Here is a 20,436-nt window from a genome sequence, read left to right as displayed (position 1 = left end):
TCTGATAGGACAATACTCCTCATGTAATACAACAATGGTCCACATGACACAGAACAATATTCCCTACGTACAACAATGTTCCATATCTGATAGGACAATACTCACCATGTAATACAACAATGGTCCAAATGTCACAGAACAATATTCCCTACATACAACAATGTTCCATATCTGATAGAACAATACTCACCATGTAATACAACAATGGTCCACATGACACAGAACAATATTCCCTACATACAACAATGTTCCATATCTGATAGGACAATACTCCTCATGTAATACAACAATGGTCCACATGACACAGAACAATATTCCCTACGTACAACAATGTTCCATATCTGATAGAACAATACTCACCATGTAATACAACAATGGTCCAAATGTCACAGAACAATATTCCCTACATACAACAATGTTCCATATCTGATAGAACTATACCTCCTTAAGTAACAGAACAATGTCTCCATGTATCACAGAACACCTCAACATAAAAGAGAAAATGTGCAACAAAACTAAAAGTGGTAATCATGTAAGATCAGTTGTGACTTTCACCAACATTAGCTGGACATATGGTGGTATAACTGAATATATCTATCCTACACTCACTCACTCACTCACTGTCTGAGCACGCTACTTACACAGAGGAAGAACAAGGCTATAACGATGGGTATAGCAGACAGAACCAGCAGCCATCTCCAGCCCAGCGTCGGAATCACCATGGCAGCCAGGAACATCTCAAACATGCTTCCAGATGCCCAGAATATCTGCCGACAATGAACACTCAGTTGGTGACTCGGTCATACATATCCATAATACAGAGGAAACACAACACACAGCATTTCGTTCACTTTGATATATTTGTCAATTAATACTGATATCAGCAATATTCAAGCTACCAGTGTATAACAGGGGTCAGTGAATCACTGAATCCAGTGATTGACATCAAGAGCATTGACCTCTGCAGTTCTGATATGATGACATGCATCACTCAAGTCAGTGAGCCTGACCAACCGATCACTTTCATGACAGAAGACCAATTCTAAAGAAAGACCTTCATGGATATACATGTAACCCACAGCAGAGTAAAACCCAAAGCAGAGTAAAACCCAAATCTCAATCACTCACTCACTCACTCAGTAAATGCTGATTCGACACTTTCAAAGCTGCCACAGTGGAAATATTTCATCTGCTTCTGCCATCTGACCAATAAACATCAATGTCAATAAGTCTACAAATGTTGTCCACCAAGTGATGAGTATGATTTTACACTGTTTTTAGCACTGTTCCAGCAATATCACAGTGGGAGACACCAGAAACGGGTTTCACACATTGTACCCATGTTGGGAATCAAACCTGTTTCTTTGGCATGACAAGCGATTCATGCTTTAACAACTAAGCTACCCCAATGCCACAAGACGTATGGAAACACACTCACCTGGCCTGAGATCAGTAGTCTGGCTCGATACTTAGACGGGACGTACTCTGCCAGCAAGGCAAACCTGTAACATTGTGGATGACATCAAACAGAACTCAGCAATATCCTGAAGTAGGGCCACTCCCTCAAAAGTCTAACCCTTGTAGCGGTTTGTTAGTGTCCACATTCTGGAACTTAACACTTGAACATTTAAACATTACTTTACCACCCACTATTTTCAATACTTTCCCTTACTGAGCTACACTTAGATGTAACAAACGTACCCCTGAGGTGATCTTCCCATTCCGGTGCTGACCACACTTAACCCTTGAGGTGTTCACCCCATTCCAGCACCGACCAAACTTACCCCTAAGGTGATCCCCCCATTCTGGCTCCAACCAAACTTGGACATTTCAAGGTGATACCACCATTCCAGTGCCAACCAAACTTTACCTGAAGGTGATCCCCATCATCTCCGTGCCAACCAAACTTACCCCTGAGGTAATCCCCTCCATTCCAGAGCTTGCCAAACTTACCCCTGAGGTGATCCTCCCATTCCAGCACCGACCAAACTTCTAAGGATGAGGATCCAAGTATAGTTAGGACTGGCAGAAGTCAACATTCCAAAGTATCCAATCCATACAACTACTATAAACAAAGTCTGTGGAAACAAACATGTACAGTATACCATATGTGAGTTATACTATATGTTGGTTATATTATGTGTCAGTTATATCATATGTCAATTATACATCACATAAGATTTATGTCAGTTATACCATGTGTCATATCATGCATCAGTTTCATCGTAAGTCAGATATATCACATATTCATTATATTGGTCAGTTATTTAACATTTCAGTCACATCACACTGTTATACCACATCAGTTATATCATATGTTTGTTACCACATATGTTGTTGTTTGTTACCAAATATAGCACAGGTCAGTTATCAAAATTTATTACACTGCAGGCCACTCATATCACATATGAATAATGTCACATGTCAGTCAGCATTCAAAATGTCTTACCATTTTCCTACCAATCTTGTCCCCAGACATTCCAAACACCGGCGCCATTATCCCCATACCAAGAAACACCACCTGCAATAAATGAACCCAGGTGATGAGATTGGTGTGAAACACTATGGTTTTCAAGATATTCTCTGGACTGAGGATTAGTGCTATGTCCAACTTAGGCCAAAGTTGTTTCCATTCACGGCGACTCAAAAAATTATATTTTGAAATATCTTCTACTGTTAAGGGGACCAGTTCACCATTGGACATTTCAAGGTGAAACGTTTAGAGAAGTATTGTACAGTTTTCAAGATAAAAACTGAGATCTTAAACAAAACATGTCAAGGATGATAAAGATGATTGCTGAATTACCGTTGTGAGCAGTGCCACCTGATAGTGTTCCAGACTCCATTCACATCTCAAAGCAGGGGAGAGAACTGCAAGGAGCAACATTTCCAACGCATCTGCAGCCTAAAAATAAAACACAAACATATAACAATATGTGTCTTGGGAGTAAATGAAAGGGAGATAAATGATCTACAAAAGGGAGACAACTCACTGTGATGATGCCACAGACAACAAAGAGTCGTAACTGGAACCAGCCAATCCCAATCGACTCAACGGCCTCCTCCACTGTGAATGTATCCTTGACTTTGTCTTTCTTCCCATCATCATCCTGTTCTTCTGTGTAGTGCATCTCAAACAGCACCTCGTCATCCGAGTCGGCAAGTCCGTCCTCACACAGGAAGGCCGTAGTCTCCGGGGAAACTGGAGGAACATAATGATGACAATAGCAATCATGTGCAGAATCAGGAATTTTTTACCTGCTTTGTCTTGGTGTTCACTGTGGAAACAAGTTTCCATGCAATCAAAGACTCTGACACTTACTGTCAAGAGTTATCTCCCTTTGGCAATGTAGAATTTTGGGTTGTCAGTACTCATTTCACCATGTCTAAGACCTGCATCTCTTGAATTTACCTTATTCTTAAAACTAACTATGAAAAATTGAAACACTATTCAAAAGTGTATTTCTAAAGGCGTTTCAAAAACCCTATTCAAAATGACTTGTTTATACCCATGATTATTGAGTCAGCTGAATACAACTGGTGATGTTATGTCTGCGATATCAAATCTATCTATTATAATGGAGGTAGGTAAAGCGGCACATTCAGGGTTTGTCGATTTTAGTTCTCAGATCATTAGGCTCCATGATGTTACCAAAACAAATAAGAAACTTTGACATTTTGTGTCAAGCAGTTAGACAATCAACTCTGATTTACTAACATCATTCAGCTTTGTTTCCCTAGTGCCTCATTATTTTGAAACTACGTATTCAAGGCAACTTGTCCACATGTTCATATTATCTAATTGTGCCTTGATATACGAGCTACAATTACATGTTATATATACTGTTCAGAATAGTCCAGTCATGTGACATGTAAGCACAATCAGGGGTTATCTGGTATTAAATGAAGAAAAATTCCCACATAGCCATAAAATTGTTTATGTGGTGTCATGCACTCAATCACATAGGATTCTAAATAGATATATTTAGATAGATACATTTCTCACTATAGCTACAAAATTGTTGTTGTGGTATTACGCCCTCACTCACTCTCATAACCACTCACTCACCTATCCGCTCGCTCACTCACTCACTCACTCACTCACATAGCCACTCAAGCACTCACTTGCCAAACCACTCACTCGTTCACTCACATAACCACTCAAACACTCACGTGCCAAACCATTCGCTCGCTTGCTCGCTCACTCACTCACTCACTCACTCACTCACTCACTCACTCACTCATATAACCACTCAAGCACTCATTTACTCACCAAATCACTCACTCAAATCCACCCAGTCCCACCCAACCACCAACTCAAACACTCATCTAAGGATTCCACACCAAGAGCCCTTGGCCGACAAAATTGAAAACAACTGAGTCCTTTATAAAGTCAGGATGTATTTGGGTGTATTGATATTTTCATGAAAAGTATATTGATTGTGTGTGCAGCCCTATTCAAACATCAACATTTATGACACATATTCAACTTTCAATTGACAGATGCAATAAAAATATCATTCCTCACGCAGTAATCATATGTACAAGCACCTGCTTCACATTCAATACGTGCCACATTCAAATCGTTTGTTACAGCTAAACTGTATGTCCCTTTGTTCCTCTGTATGAAGCTTGGGTGGTTGGGTGGTTGGTTGGTTAGTTTTAAACAAGAACAAATACTCCTGCCTAACTTATTCAATTGTCACTTCAGTCAGGCGATGAAGACACAAACATTATATTGTTGTTGTTGGTTGTTTAACACAACAACCAGCAATATTCCTGATATATGGCAGCAGTCCATCTGGACAAGGCAATTCAGTGATCAACATCATGAGCATCAATCTACACAAATGCAGTATGATGACAGGTGTCATCCAAGTCCCTTTGAACTTTTTAAAGCTTATCTGGCCTATGCAGCTATGTTTTAAGGAAAACATCACTGATTGCATACATGAGGAAGTACTTCACTGAATGGTGTTCAAGATTAGCAGCAAACTTTAATATGTGATTGGATTTACTTCAGATAAAACTTTTAGATGCAAGTAAGCTTTGAAACTGTCAAACTAAACTACATTTTGAGAATTAGGCAAATCATATCGTGACGCAAAAAACGTCTGTTGGTTGCCACTCGCAAAAATATCATGATGCAAAAATTTCGTGATTTACAGTAGTTGGAATATTGCTAAGTGCAGCATTAAACATCAAATACAGAACAAACAGACATTGAAGTGGCTAGAATATGTTGCACAGAGCTGTGTCACTTGTGAATGCCTGAATGGCTGGGTTTGAATCCAGTTCAGGTCCAGGGTGTCATGGCAAACAGAAGAAGAAACAGGATTCACAGATTGTAGCTCTTAAGGCAATCAACCTGGCCTTTGTCACAATGCTTGAACACTGCAATCACTAAACTACTCAGTGGTCCCACAGATAGAAAGCTTTTACAATTTTAAATGTTGCAATTTAAAGGATAAGATAGAGCTGTCTTTGTTTGAGTGAGTGAATGAGATTAGTTTTACACCACACTCAGCAATATTCCAGCTATATGGCATCGGTTTGTCAACAATTGAATCTGGACAAGACAATCCAGTGATCAACAGCATGAGTATTGGTCTGCACAGTTGGGAACAGATGACATGTATCAACCAAATCAGCAAGCCTGACCACCCAATCCCATTAGCCATCTCTTATGACAAGCATAGTCGCCTTTTATGGCTAGCATGGGTTGCTGAAGGCCTATTCTACCCTGAACCTTCGCGGGTCTGTTGTTTGAAGTGGTTGATGTTTATAAATACACCAAAATGAAATACTTCCAGAAGAAAGTCAATATTTCGCTTGTCCTGACCATGATGGTCATGAATGAGTCTATTCTGATGAGTTTTTGCCAGACAGTTTATCTGGATCGGACACTGTGAAAGCTATCAATGTATTCGCACACACAGTTTGTGCACAAACAGGTTTACTTTGGAGGCATCAAATCAAGCCATCTTCAGTTTCATGGTAGAAATATTCACATTTGCCTGACCATCCATATTTGATTGATCAGGAAAATAAACATTAAACAACAAAACAAGAAACACACACACACAAAAAAATAGAACTCACCAAATACTTTGAACAGAATTGATCCTCTACAAGCCTAAGAGAGATGAAAGCTGTCTAAGTACACATACTGAAGTACTAAACCGTGCCAGGTTTCAGGTTATCTACGCCAACAAGTACAAGCAGCTACAATTACCAACTGATTGTCTAACTGATAACTTGCATGCACTACATACTGTCCATCGATGTGGTGACTGAGATAGAACAGATGGAAGGACGTTATCATAAAACAGATGTTCCAGTTTAAGGGCAAAAAGACACACTGGCTTAACAATATGCTTCTCGAGGCAGTGGGGTAGCCTAGTGGTTAAAGCTTTGGCTTGTCAAGACCTGAGTTTGATTCCATACATGGGTGCAATATGTGAAGCCTATTTCCGGTGTTTCCGCTGCTGTGATATAGTTGAGATATTTCTGAAAAGCATACAACTATACTCACTCACTCACTCACTCATCGAAGTAACTGGTGAGAGAGACACACACAACAGGAGGAAGGGCATTATTATGGCACTAGATGCCCCAGGAACAAAATGACTACAGACAAACTGGCTACAACGCACTGGTCCTTTGCTGGTAAACTACATGTATATTAATAAACCCAAAGGGACACTAATTTTAGTTCAGAACAACCATAGTTTGATTTATTACTCACCAGTTAAAAATATCACTGTTTAATCATTTTTACACTGTGTAATAACATTGCATGAATACACTGCCATACAGATGGCATCAAAGTGGTGTAAAGTTATACCATCTCAATGCTAATACCTGTGTCACAATAGTATTAGAGCTTGCTTGACTCGCCCAATGCTGAGAGAATGGAATTAGTACTTTGCTTGATATTATCTGCTAATGTTTGGACTGAGTAATAAATAAAATAATAAACAATGTCACATGTATTACTATAATTATGAAACTCGTGAACGGTAATACACATGACATTGTTTAGCATTCTCTATTTAGGCATATCTAATTAATGGTTTGTTGTTTAACACCACACTCAGCAATATTCCAGCTATGTGGCAGTGGTCTGTATATTATTGAGTCTGGACCAGACAATACCTGTGGTAAACAGCATGAGCATTGATCAAAGCAGTCGGGATACAATGACATGTATCAACCATGTCTCTGAGCCTGACCACCCAATCCCTTAGTCGACTCTTACAACATGTACAGGTTACTGAAGACCTGGATCTTCACAGGTCCAGCATGTTAGGATCTCCTGATCAAGTGGGTTGAGCATTTGCCCTGAGAGCGCAAGGTCAAGGTCATGCCAACATTTATCAAAAGTCACTCTTTACTCTACTTGGAGTTGGCATTAAGGGAATAAAATATGGAATGGCGGCCAGGTCAGTGTATGAACACTGACTGGCAGAGGTTAAACTTTGAAATGACATTTTTCAAAACATCCAAACAGATGTCAAATTTACCTTTATGTAAAGTGATCATGATAGTTACAAAAGGAACAAAGGAGCAAAAGGAACAAGTTACACCTCAATTTATGAACAGTGATACTATTCAAATAGTCATGAAATGGATGTTTATGACTGTGAATACACCATTTCGGGATTTGAGGATGAAGCACTCCTCCACACCTACAACATTTGTCATAGCCACTAACATAACAAGTTTAAAAATACTGATATTTTATGATGTTTGAAACAGTCATATATTGCTAATCTAAAACAGTTTCAAGTTTCACTACCCACTTTACATAACCATGTTTATTGTACTTACATAAATATATATTAAACAAGTGGCATTTCTGCATATTCATATGAAGGAATAAGAATATATTACAGATTACAGACATTACATTATATTACAGACATAGTAACAAACTGTTTCTTCTCTGATATTAACATATGTCAGCTTCCAATACAAACCTGCAGAAAGTTTCCTCAAAGAACGAATAAACTCAATTTTTTTGTACTCTTTTAACAATTACATATGAAAGACCTGTGATTAGTCTTAAAGGTCAGACGCAACCAAAAAATCAAACATAATTAAAACACAATTACCACTTATTCATGACATATAATGTGCATTGCAGCTTGTAAAAAAACAAATAAATAAAATTATAAGCATATTATCGCGATTCAAAAGTGCAATATTTTGTACTTGGGCTTACTTCCCTCGAAACAAAGCCCTCGGGAGACCGAACTCAGTCATGGCTGGTGGGTGTGCAGTCAAGTGTACCAATGGCTTCCGACTGGCTGGTTCATTTGCTGATGCACCGAGGGCTCATTGTGTGTACAGAAAGATGATCTGTTTGATGCGCATTTTAGAAGTATGGCGAGTCACAAGAAAGTAGACTTTGCAAGGATAACAACTTCTTTTATTGCACTTGATGCATCGTTTCAGTATGGATTCATATACCGTTGCCAAACAAAATCACATACCCTAGAACAAGTTGTTATCTATAAAAATTGACTGTATATAGAGATGCTGAGTTTTGTAAATACATGCTCTCTGAATTTGCATTTGATCCAATAAAAAATCATCTCAGTAGAGATGGTGAACTACTGCGTGGAAGGAAACTGTCATTCATTCAAGTTACAACAAAGAAGCACTTGAAACTGACAAGAGTTTGCACCAGTTTCCGTCAGATCCGGTCATCCGAGAAAAATGGATGTAATTTGTTTGCAACCTACAGACATAAAAACATGTCATGTGTACAAGTATCACACCTGCCTAATTACATAATGTGGCAGCGACAGGACTCAGGGGCTTGAGTCATAAATCAATTTATTTTGTTTATGGCGTATAGCCTGATAGGTGTTAAGTTCAAATTGTATGTGGTCAATGATTGAAGCTGTGTATTGCATATTGTCTTTAGCAGACTGGCATCCAGACATATAGGTGTCAATAAACCAGACACTGAGCTTTCTCTGTGACAGAGGCTGCGTACCACAATCAACAAGTTTTTTTATGTAACGATTACATTATTTATTTGTTTGTGTACACAACCAAGATTAGACTATTGCTCATGACCTCATACTCCAGGCATGCACACTGTTTCAAGCTCTGCGAACCTATTCACTGCGCATACGTTGTGGGTACAGCAAAGCTGTTGAAACAGCTTCTTCCCTCAGTGCTGGGGGAAATTTAGTGAATCATTTGAACTCTGATTTCGCAGGCTTTTTTTTCATTGTATTTTTTTTCAAATTTTTAGACTGAATTGGCATTTTTCATGAATTGTTATGGGTAAGTGCATAGCAAAAGGAATCAGAATCTGCAAAGTTGTGTTTTATGTTCCATGTGACCTTTAAGCGGAACGCCAAACTCATTCTTAAAAAACTTGTGGTTAATTCATACCAAGCAATTAAAGGTTGCCAAAAAGCTGTCTGCTCCACTCTCGCTGCTAATGAAACCACAGACAGGTTATGTAAATCTGTCGCCAGAGCCCTGCAGTAACATCATAGAAGGAACAATTTTCAGTTAGTTGTCTAGAACATGTGTACGAAGTTCATCATTTTGCTGATTTCTCGACATCAACAAAGACATGCCAAATTGCTGTATTGCCGTCAAATGTTCCTTGGGGCTGGGTGATGGTGTCACTATGCACAGATTTCCACCGCACCCCACAGTTTGTGCTAAATGTGTTGTTTGCTAGTGCAAAGTGAGCGTTGTGAGCGTTGTGAGCGTTGTGGAAGCCTGTGGTATATACTGAATCAAATGGTTCACCTCCTACCTCACTTTCAGGAGAAAAATTGCTATTGAGATTTGTTTTCATCAAGTTATAAATCAAGACTGCTTACTACTTATGGCTGACTAAAAGGATTTTGCATGAACATTACGATTTCTTCCTCGGAAGCGAGGTAGTAGTCAAATTATATTACAAGCAATGTCATGCAAAATGCTATTGTCCATCAATGCTATTGTCCATCAGAAAGGACATTGCCATTTTTTTAAATCGTGAAGTCACGGGCTAAAGTCCTGAAGAATTATTGAGAATATGGTTTGTTTTCATCAAGTTCTAATACTTTTTACTAGTAGTTAAATATGTATTTGAATCATGACCAAAAGGATTTTGCATGACACAACTTGAAGCATAATGACTTCTTCCACGGAAGCGAGGTGGGGCCAAAGTGACAATACTGCACGATAAATTTCTTCAGTTGCTAAATGCACTTGGTTTATAAACTTTTACTCACCAGTATGTAGACACTAGTCAATGTATATCTTTATATTTGGTCTTATAATCCTAGTTACTTTGTAACCTACATAAGCCCTCATATCTATACCTCATAGTGATATTACATCACGGAGACACGCCACTCTGATTGGTTGAAATTTCGTTCGTGCAGTTGTGCACCGTTGTCAAAATGATTTAAGGTAATTAAAGATCAAAATGAGTAGTTTTAATGACAGGCTTTCATATATAACAATGCCAATAAGTGATTTGTGTACTTGCACCGCATAGACATATTTTACTTTTTTGCTCTTGCCAATTGATCCTCAATGGGAATGCTCTATGAGCACTAACTGTCTGTATATTGATGAAAGCAATAGTTGTACACTTGTTGACACAAGAGACATATGGCGCAAGGAAATTTACACTTGGCATCAGTCCATTTCTGTAAGGAAAAGGGGACAATAGTTGATATTTTCATCAATATTTGTCATATTTTTTCAATATATTCATATTGTTGTTACAATCGATAACATTTTGTGAGTGTCTAAGCTAAGTAAAAAACCTCTTCACTTACTCTTGACAATTATAATTATATTTATAGAAAATACAAGATACAAGATCTTGTTTCTTGTTTCTTAATGCTTGGTATTAACTGTCAAGAGAAGAAAGCCTCAAGCATGGCAAAACATCACTCTTCTAAAATTTGGGCCTTACTTTCTATTTCTTAATATGGGATTTTACAACCCTAGAGCCATGTTTAAACAACACATAAAAACTGTTTCAACTTTAATCTAATTCTTGAACATATTTGGTAAGAAGGTTTTTCTTATCAAACTTGATGACACATCCCATCAAATATATTATGCTGACTAAATTCTGTTTAGCAGATTCTCACGAAAAGACAAGCCCTTTTTGTCAACAGCCAAAGTAGACAGCCAATAAGAATGCTATGATCAAAACTGGAAAAAACACTGCCAAGGATAATTTCAGCTCTTTCAGACCCCAGAATATCTCAATCAGACCTCAGTGACCATTTTGATTGAAGAAAGGTAAAATGAAATGATCGTGGATAATCTGTCCAGAAATTCTTGAACATATTCAGTGAAAATGGACTGGTTACAACAGTCATATATACTGGTAAACACAAATAAGATGATCCCCGACCTGACAAATGACCACAATTTGCATACTTCGGAACGCCCCACAGAACGATCCACTTGAAACAAGAGGGAGACAGGTTGTCTGATAAATATCGAGAAGTTAATTTTCCCCGTGCGTTTCACGCCTGAATTGTTATAGCACACTCGATTTGGGAACAGGTACAATCCCAACGAATTGAATCAACACAATATACTGAGCAAATATGTTTAGGACCACCCATCCATTTCATGAAGCAAATGACATTTTCCTGGGGGTTTTTTAACAAAATTGTTGAATATCTAAAATGCTTGTCAATGCCCCAATCATCTATTTGTCTTTGTCTTAACTAAAAGGTTAGCATGGAATATCAGTATCTTATGCCTGAAATTGCAGTCTTATCATTCGAAGGAAGATGCGGTGTTTCATGTCACAGTTAGCATGTATTGCACATGCATAATCGTCAAGCTACCTGTAGCAGCCAGGTGTACTCGCCCAATTCGTTGTACCGCCTCTCTTGTCACAAATGCGTTTAGTGCGCAGGATCATCTAACATGTGTCTAGCTGTAGCAGCCAGGTGTACTCGCCCAATTCGTTGTACCGCCTCTCTTGTCACAAATGCGTTTAGTGCGCAGGATCATCTAATATGTGTCTAGCAGTAGCAGCCAAGTGTACTCGCCCACTTCGTTGTACCGCCTCTCTTGTCACAAATGCGTTTAGTGCGCAGGATCATCTAATATGTGTCTAGCAGTAGCAGCCAAGTGTACTCGCCCACTTCGTTGTACCGCCTCTCTTGTCACAAATGCGTTTAGTGCGCAGGATCATCTAATATGTGTCTAGCAGTAGCAGCCAAGTGTACTCGCCCACTTCGTTGTACCGCCTCTCTTGTCACAAATGCGTTTAGTGCGCAGGATCATCTAGTATGTGTCTAGCAGTAGCAGCCAAGTGTACTCGCCCACTTCGTTGTACCGCCTCTCTTGTCACAAATGCGTTTAGTGCGCAGGATCATCTAGTATGTGTCTAGCAGTAGCAGCCAAGTGTACTCGCCCACTTCGTTGTACCGCCTCTCTTGTCACAAATGCGTTTAGTGCGCAGGATCATCTAGTATGTGTCTAGCAGTAGCAGCCAAGTGTACTCGCCCACTTCGTTGTACCGCCTCTCTTGTCACAAATGCGTTTAGTGCGCAGGATCATCTAATATGTGTCTAGCAGTAGCAGCCAAGTGTACTCGCCCACTTCGTTGTACCGCCTCTCTTGTCACAAATGCGTTTAGTGCGCAGGATCATCTAATATGTGTCTAGCAGTAAGTTATTGGAGGAAGTGAAAATTAAATGATTATGGATTGAGAGACAGGTTGATTAGCTCACAACTGTAGTACGTGTCTTTGTATAATATAATCTAGACGAGGCACATTTGAGCATGATTCACTTAACCAGCAATTGACCAGGCACCAGCTGGACAAACTGACACAACATTAAATGAAAAGGCTGCAATTTAGTTACTCGGTCCTGGTGCCATTCTCTTGTGTTATAGAAATTTTAATGTATATTTGTACATACTCAACTGAAAACTGATCGATTTACCATATTTTAACAAGTGCATATATAAGCCTCTGGTTTGTGATTATGCTTATGGCTCTTCCTTGTTCTCAGATTGGTTAGACCTGTACCAGACTAACAACTAGTTTCTGAAATGAAGACATTCTATTGACAAAACAGTTCATATTGAAACAATAAGATTTAAAGAAAAGGAGCACCGAGACTTTCTTCTTTTTCCTGAAACTGTTGAAATCTAGACTTGAGACATATTATAGACATGAATGGGCTTTCTTGGAAACCTCATTCTCAGTTTTCTTTGAAACAGAACCTCCTTCTCAGTTTTCTTTGAAACAGAAAGGTCGTGGCAGAGGGAAATTGGGGAGGGCTGATCAACATGACTTACTTTTCCAAATAAAACCAAGAAACCATCTTATGAACCCAGCGAAGATATACATTACACATAATTTGAAACATTTGGTATTTAGTGTTGAAATCAACAGGGATGCGACTGGCAGCCAATACCTTGCCTTGTACGAGCTAGTGCTACCTGTGTCCTGCATATGCACTGCATGCACTACCTGTCTTGTGAGAACATATGGTTCATACTGCCAAACAATCACATCTTTCACAGGGATTCTTCATAGCCTTGTGGATGACCATTGAAAACACCTAGTTAGCAAGAGAGGGGTTGCTGGTTCAAAACAAGGTATCGACACAATATAAAGAAAGTTTTCAATAATGTGATATTTTACAATCATAGCAAGACAATGATATATTAATCTTCGAAACAAGTTAAATGATTGAAAGTTAAGGGCTATTCTTCAGAAAATCTAAGAGTGCAAGCAATTCTGTAGGAAATCCCCTGGATGTGAACAAAAGATTTCTTGGAGAATGCCTGCTAACTACCTGTGCAGGTTTACTCAGTAAACCTGGCGTGATAAAAGGGTGACGTCACTGGAGGTTTATAAGACAGACCACACCTCAAGACAGGATACACCTGTGCTCAAAACATGTTTTATCATAATTGTAAAAGGCACTTGAATCTGGAACGAAGTTTCCTTCCACTAAAGTATAACATAAATGTCAATAGGTTATGGAGTCTCAGCAATATAGAAAGCCTTTTCTTACAAAAACTAACCTGGTGACTACACTTGTTAGACCTCACAAGAACATCTCTCTAAATGCAATGGAAACTGCAAGACACTATGAGGTATAAACTTACTGAAGCTGTCATGATCCAATCAACCAATCAAAATCATCGATATTAAAACAAAGATTTACACTTACATAAAATGCATGTGATATGCATATTCATTACCCTGGTTTGCACAAACAACAAAGAGAATACCATGAATAATTATACTGTTTCTCTCAAAACTGTATAAACATGCAGTGGTCACAAAATTTCCCATGCTGGCCAAGGATTTGAACCATGGACCTTCTGATGTGATGTTGTACACCTTGTCCACATGACCAAAGAGGTTAATCCTGTCAACAAGCTGAGAAGGTAAACTCCACACCCTGTTACAATTGTTTTATCATGATTCTATTGTTTACCATCCCCTGACAATTAGAACTGAAGGTATGAATCTCTTTGATCATTTGACTAAAATGACAGTGTTATACAATGGAGAGTTTAAGTAGACAATACCACAAACACACACACACACACACAAAATTCAATTCAATTCAATATTACACCCCATTTTTCAAGCCCTCCATTTTGCACGACAGTTTCCACAAGTTTGTAGTTCAGTTGTTACTGTCATCTACAAAAGCCCCATGCCGTATCACCTCCACATATCAAAGAAGCATTCATCCGTGATCTGTTTCATTGAAACAAATGGGAAAATAGCAGGACAGTGCCTGTTGTTGTCGATAAACAGATTTTCAGCACAGTTGGAACTTGGAACTCGGCAAAATAACTATACTGCCAGCGGACTAAATGGGCTTGCTGCAACTGCATAACTAATTATCACACATTTATGACAATTACTCTCACACATAAATATTGATCATGTTGGAATAACGACAAATATTTATTAAATATGAGTTTTGTTTTGATTTCATTCCACAGATGGGGTTGGGAATGATCATACCAATTTGAATCTCATCAACAAACCCAGCATTGTTAACAGAATAAATAAGAACAGATACTCCTGTCTGAACTATTCATATACACCTGAAGTGTGGTCATCTCTTATTTTCCCAGAATAACCGCATTTGAGGTGTTGGTTTTGGAGGGACAGGTTGTATTTTTCACAAGAAAGACCTCTTCCCAAGTTTTACTTTGTACAATCAACTTTTCCTAATGCTGTATGAATATTACCATTCAAATGATACATAAGTGTTTAAAATCAATTGAAACATATCCTACATGATTGGAACTGCAACTCACAGATCCTTAGACAGATGCTCTACCACACCGGGCCAACAAAAGAAATGGGTTTGGAAAGATCCTCCCCTTCCAGTTTTACATTGTCTACCAAAACCTCAGAGGCCTGTTTTCTCTATACATCCATCACTTCAGTGAAGCGATGAGGACACAAACAATATATTGTTGTTGTTTGATGTAGGAATCAGAGAAAAGCCAGGTGAATCAAATACTGAGTCTGACCACCCAATACTGTTAGGCACCTCTTACAACAAGCATGGGTTGCTCAAGACCAACTAGAAAGTGATTCTGCTCATAAGAACAGATGTCTCCCTCTTCCCCCAGTTATAATTGAGACCTCAAGCAATTAATTTCATTCTGTAAATTTCAAAATACGAATATGCTCTGGAAATGAAATTTACCCTTCAAAAAGTCCAAACTGTTGCAATGGAAACAATAAAATTAAAAAGAAAACTCAATCCCCAAAACGCACATATACATAGAGGCAGTACAGCAAATTTGGTGAAAATTGTTCAACTAGTTTTAGAGCTTTATTCCCAAAACAACAATGGAATGCCAGTTCTGATGCCGACCAAAAAGTCAACAAAAAACAACAAATCTCCTGACCCTTCAGGGGGGAGACATAATTCTAACCTGGTTCTTCACAAGCCCACAAACACTATATTTAATTTTTTTAGAAAAATCTATGCACTTGTATAGAGCAGACATACATCAGAATTAATGTGCCACTAAACTTTTAAATAAATCAGTTTATGTTCTTTTATGTCACTTAATTGCCTGCTGAGTCACTTGATTGTCTGGTTGGTTTTCAAGCTACTGCCACATGGCAAGTGTACTCTTTTGCAGCACCGGCCATGGTGTAGTCTGGTAGTTCAAGCATTCGCTCATCATCCCATCATGTATGAGGCCCATTTCTGGTGTTCCCCACTGTGATATTGCTGGAATATTGCTAAAAGCAACATAAAACCAAACTCACTCACTCACTCTTCTGCAGCAACATGAGACACACAAAGACTGTGCGGAAGCCACACCCACGGTTTGAACGTTGGCTTTAAAATTTAAGAATTTCTGATAATAGCTCAGTCATAATGTTCAAAATTTTGACAGACTTTAATATGCACTATTCTCAACATATTGAAGAAGACAGTGACTTGACTTAAATGCTCATCACTAATGACAGATTAACTAGTCAAGCATACAAAATCAGAAGCTCCTTAACTTTTGAGCTGTGTACAGACTTTTGTTACTTCAGTTCATCAAGGACATGCGCCATCACTTACTTCAAACAATCCAAGCCAGTGTCCATGAACATTATTGCAACCATGAAGTACCTCCTCGACACAATCCGACCTGGCCTCGGCAAAAGTTGCAGCAATAATGCAGGAATGTTAAGTACAAGGACCAATTACATCAGCGAGGTAGTCACCAACACTGTCCACACAGTCACAACCAACATGGCGACAGAACTGACATTCAGCGAGGCTGTTCATGACATTTTCACCAAGTCTTCTTATTGCGGTAATTGGTCACTTATCACGTGTCTCTTTATACGGTGGCACAACATTACCAGCAATTTCTACACAAGTTAATCAAGCATCCATTTACAGTAAAGAAAATACAGAAAATTTATACAACACTAAAATCCTAACACAAAGCAGCTGCTCCAAGCATTTAGGTCTCTATTGGACAAAAGAGATGGATCAAATGAAACAGAATTCTCACTGATTCATAAAACATTTTTCATGCTCACCATCAAGTACTAAAGTCTCTATATATACTAGGTAATGTAAAAATTTGTTATTTATTCATTTGCCTTGTTTTCATAGTGAACAAATGATTTTCTACCATGTTTTCAACCATGTTGCCTCAATTAAGTGAAAGAACGTATACTTTTCAAAATGATTTTTTTCTCCAGTTTTGACATATTTTAATTATATTTTAAAAAATTGATTTATATGGAAATTTGTCTCAAATCAACCCTGATATATAGTGATAAAGGGTCTGTATATTCTCCATTCAGGCCTTTCATCCTGCTGGGGCATGTAGCACACATGTGTAGGTTGACACAATTCACTGCACAGTTTTGTTTGTTTGTGTGACTAGACAATCCTGTGATCAACATCATGAGCATCTATTTATGCAATTGGGATACAATGACACATGTCAGACAAGTCAGCGATTCTTACCACCTGATTCCATTAGTCGCCTTTTATGATAGGCAAGGGTGGATGAAGATCAGTTTTAACACTGATCTTCATGGTATGAATGACTGGAAATCAATGGTGACACCAGGTGTTCACGAAAAAGGTGAGCATGTAAATCTGATGATCCAGTGAGAAGTATGTCGCATATTTCCTAGTCTGTCATTCAGACTCTGGATTAAATATATCCAAGAAAACCTGAGACCAGTTCTGACTTTCACAGGTCTAAGTTTTTTTGTTCCTTGTGCATACCATAACCCAGTGATGTTGGGTTCTGATAGAGCTTTAGCCTGATTATGCATCTATACTTGTTACTGCCTTGACAGTGCTCATAGCTTCATCAAAATGGAAAACATCCATGATCTTCTTTATTACAGGCTTTCCTCCAACAACTTCACTACGTGGAATAACTAGTTCAAACAGGCAATAGTCTAAAATCACTTATTTGTATTCAAACGTTAATACTATAAAAGAAAAGCTGATCTATGAATCATTATGATCAGTCCAATTACTCAAGACTTTCTTTAAAAAGTTGTTCAGCTAAGATGACAGGGACTTAAATAACCTCTGGTTGTCCATGAACAGTTGATCAGCAGCTACATGTTATGTCCATCACACAGAAACAGATATGAAAATGTTAATTATTAATAATAGATCCACAACAAGAATATGTCAGGATGCAGTGGGGCACTATACCAAGTGTATATATTTATACCACCATGGAATATTATGTCCATTATTCGTGGGAAGTGTTTTATTAGCATAACTTGATTAACTGACCTGGGGCAGTTATGCGTATTAAATAAGTCTGCTCTCGTGGCGAAAGCCATTTAATCACCCTCACTACAGTTGTTACTTAAACTTAGCCCTTGCAGAGGTTATTTAAATAACTATATTAAGGGTAATTAATCTATGCATAGTCAAATAGCAAATAATGTATATATACTGCTATAATCACACACACACACACATATATATAACATCCACAGGTTCAGTCAAGTAAGAGCTATAGATAAATATCATTCTTAGCTGATTACAGTCTCCATCTCTCTGACTTATTCGAGAAGAGGTGACTTACACCTACTTGGTGCTTTCAGATAAATACTAGCCTTAAGCAACAAGGCCTCATCTGTAAGTGTAACACACTCTTCAATAAGACAAGCATTGGGTTGTGTGCAGAGGTGGTAAGCACGAAAAAACACTTGGACACATTTCTGGGCACATTTTGGCCAATGTTAGCACGCAAGGGGTGGTCTAGAGCTATGGCTAGGGTTAGGGAGGGTAGCTAGGGTTAGGTTTATTTCCACCCTGCTGGTCGATTTTGGTGCTGTTTTCGTTTGTGTATGTACAGGGGTGAGTGATTATATACTTCAATAAATTGCAGGATCTATTTTATGCAAGTAAACATGTCATCATCTACATTAGACTTATTTTAATGGGACACCATGACCAGAGTTAGGAGGTACTTAAACCTGCTAAGTGAACAGGCATTAATATCACTGACAAATTTACTAAATGCCAGTATCCAGATCACCTGATCAAATGGGCTTTGTTTTCCCCACAATCATCAGTCTTAAACAGCACAATTATCAATCTCAACTCCCTGGCTTTATATAACTCTTTCAGAAGCTCAGGCACAAGTTAATGTGAGATCTCAAGAAGATTATGACATTGCACGACACTGCTTGCATGGGACCTAAATCTACATAATCCTAAACTGAAGTCTTGAAAATGTTATTCTAAAATAATGAAACAAATATTTTATATAAATATATATTCTGAATATCTGCTATAGCTTCATATCTGGGATTATCCATAGACGCTAGGATCATCCAGTCATTGAAGGCCTATTACAGTTCAGTCACCAATTTTCGATTATTTCATCCTAATATATATTGTTGTAGATCTATAAAGGTATAACAAACACTATAGTAAATGTTATGCTGAGATATATCCATCAGCAAATGTTCTGTAATAGAATTTAAAGACTATCTTTCAGAAGATGTATTCTTACCTTATTCTAAAGGCCCAAGACATATCCTGCATGCATGGTAAGCATTGCTGTGCTGTGAGTGTACACTCAGCTGTCACCAGGTGTTTCAGCTGAACAATGAAGCCCTCAATAAATATCAATATCTCCACATCCAACAATACATACCATACACCCTCCACAACAGCCACACTAAAAACCTTGCAGAGTTCTATTGAAACTGCCTTTATTACAAACAGGCATGCTGCATAGGACACTAAGTTAGAAATACTTACACTGAGGACATCATGTGGGATACATACAAATACCGTTCATGTGCTATGCGATAAATACAGACATTGTTCATATGTTGTGTGAGAGACCTGATAAATATGTCCACTGTACATGTGATAAATTCTTTTGTTGTACATGCCTTACGTTATGAATAATTATATTGTACATAGCATTAATTTCTATATATGATACATACCTTATATAATAAATATTCATATTCAGACTACTTATGTAATAAATACTTTTACATCTATGATAAATATTTCTGTTGTACACATCCAATGTAATACACACTTCATTTACACATCCTGTGTGGTGAATACCTATGTTGTACACATTATACATGGTAAATATCTGCATTGTACACACCACATGTGATAAATACTTATGTTTTACACATCCTATGTGATAAATACCAACATTCAATTTATTTAAACTAATACTTATTTTGTGTATCTGTGTCTCAAATAGCCAGATTACATATATTCTGTTTGATATACTATTTACATCATACATTGTTTGACATAAAAACCTAGGCAATGTCTCAAGCATACAGCCTGTTTGATTATTCCCTGTATTGTCAAAATATGATAAATGATAAACTCATAAATTGTACCATTCTGTGTCATAAATAGCTATGTTGCTTATCATGATTATATCCTCCTGTAG

At 38.0% G+C, this 20,436-nt stretch overlaps 1 protein-coding gene across 2 annotated transcripts in view; it reads right to left on the bottom strand.

The window, feature by feature from the left end:
* LOC137255249 (putative transporter SVOPL) overlaps positions 1 to 20,436 on the bottom strand; it is a 57,485-nt gene that overhangs the window by 11,468 nt on the left and 25,581 nt on the right. The window contains exons 1-7 of one of the 2 annotated variants that reach the window (XM_067792697.1): positions 16,584 to 16,655; positions 2,994 to 3,202; positions 2,807 to 2,905; positions 2,450 to 2,521; positions 1,954 to 2,078; positions 1,439 to 1,502; positions 642 to 767 (exon numbers count right to left, since the gene is read on the bottom strand). In XM_067792697.1, coding sequence (XP_067648798.1) covers positions 642 to 767; positions 1,439 to 1,502; positions 1,954 to 2,078; positions 2,450 to 2,521; positions 2,807 to 2,905; positions 2,994 to 3,131 — 624 coding nt within the window. In that variant the 5' untranslated portion in view covers positions 3,132 to 3,202; positions 16,584 to 16,655. Of the gene's footprint in view, positions 1 to 641; positions 768 to 1,438; positions 1,503 to 1,953; positions 2,079 to 2,449; positions 2,522 to 2,806; positions 2,906 to 2,993; positions 3,203 to 16,583; positions 16,656 to 20,436 lie in introns of those variants that run through there. The other variant, XM_067792689.1, reaches the window with a different exon arrangement.

This window comes from Haliotis asinina, chromosome 1 (assembly GCF_037392515.1).
Source record: "Haliotis asinina isolate JCU_RB_2024 chromosome 1, JCU_Hal_asi_v2, whole genome shotgun sequence".
NCBI classification, from domain to species: Eukaryota; Metazoa; Mollusca; class Gastropoda; order Lepetellida; family Haliotidae; genus Haliotis; species Haliotis asinina.
The sequence above is the reverse complement of the archived record's forward strand: the minus strand, read 5'-3'. Positions and strand labels throughout refer to the sequence as shown.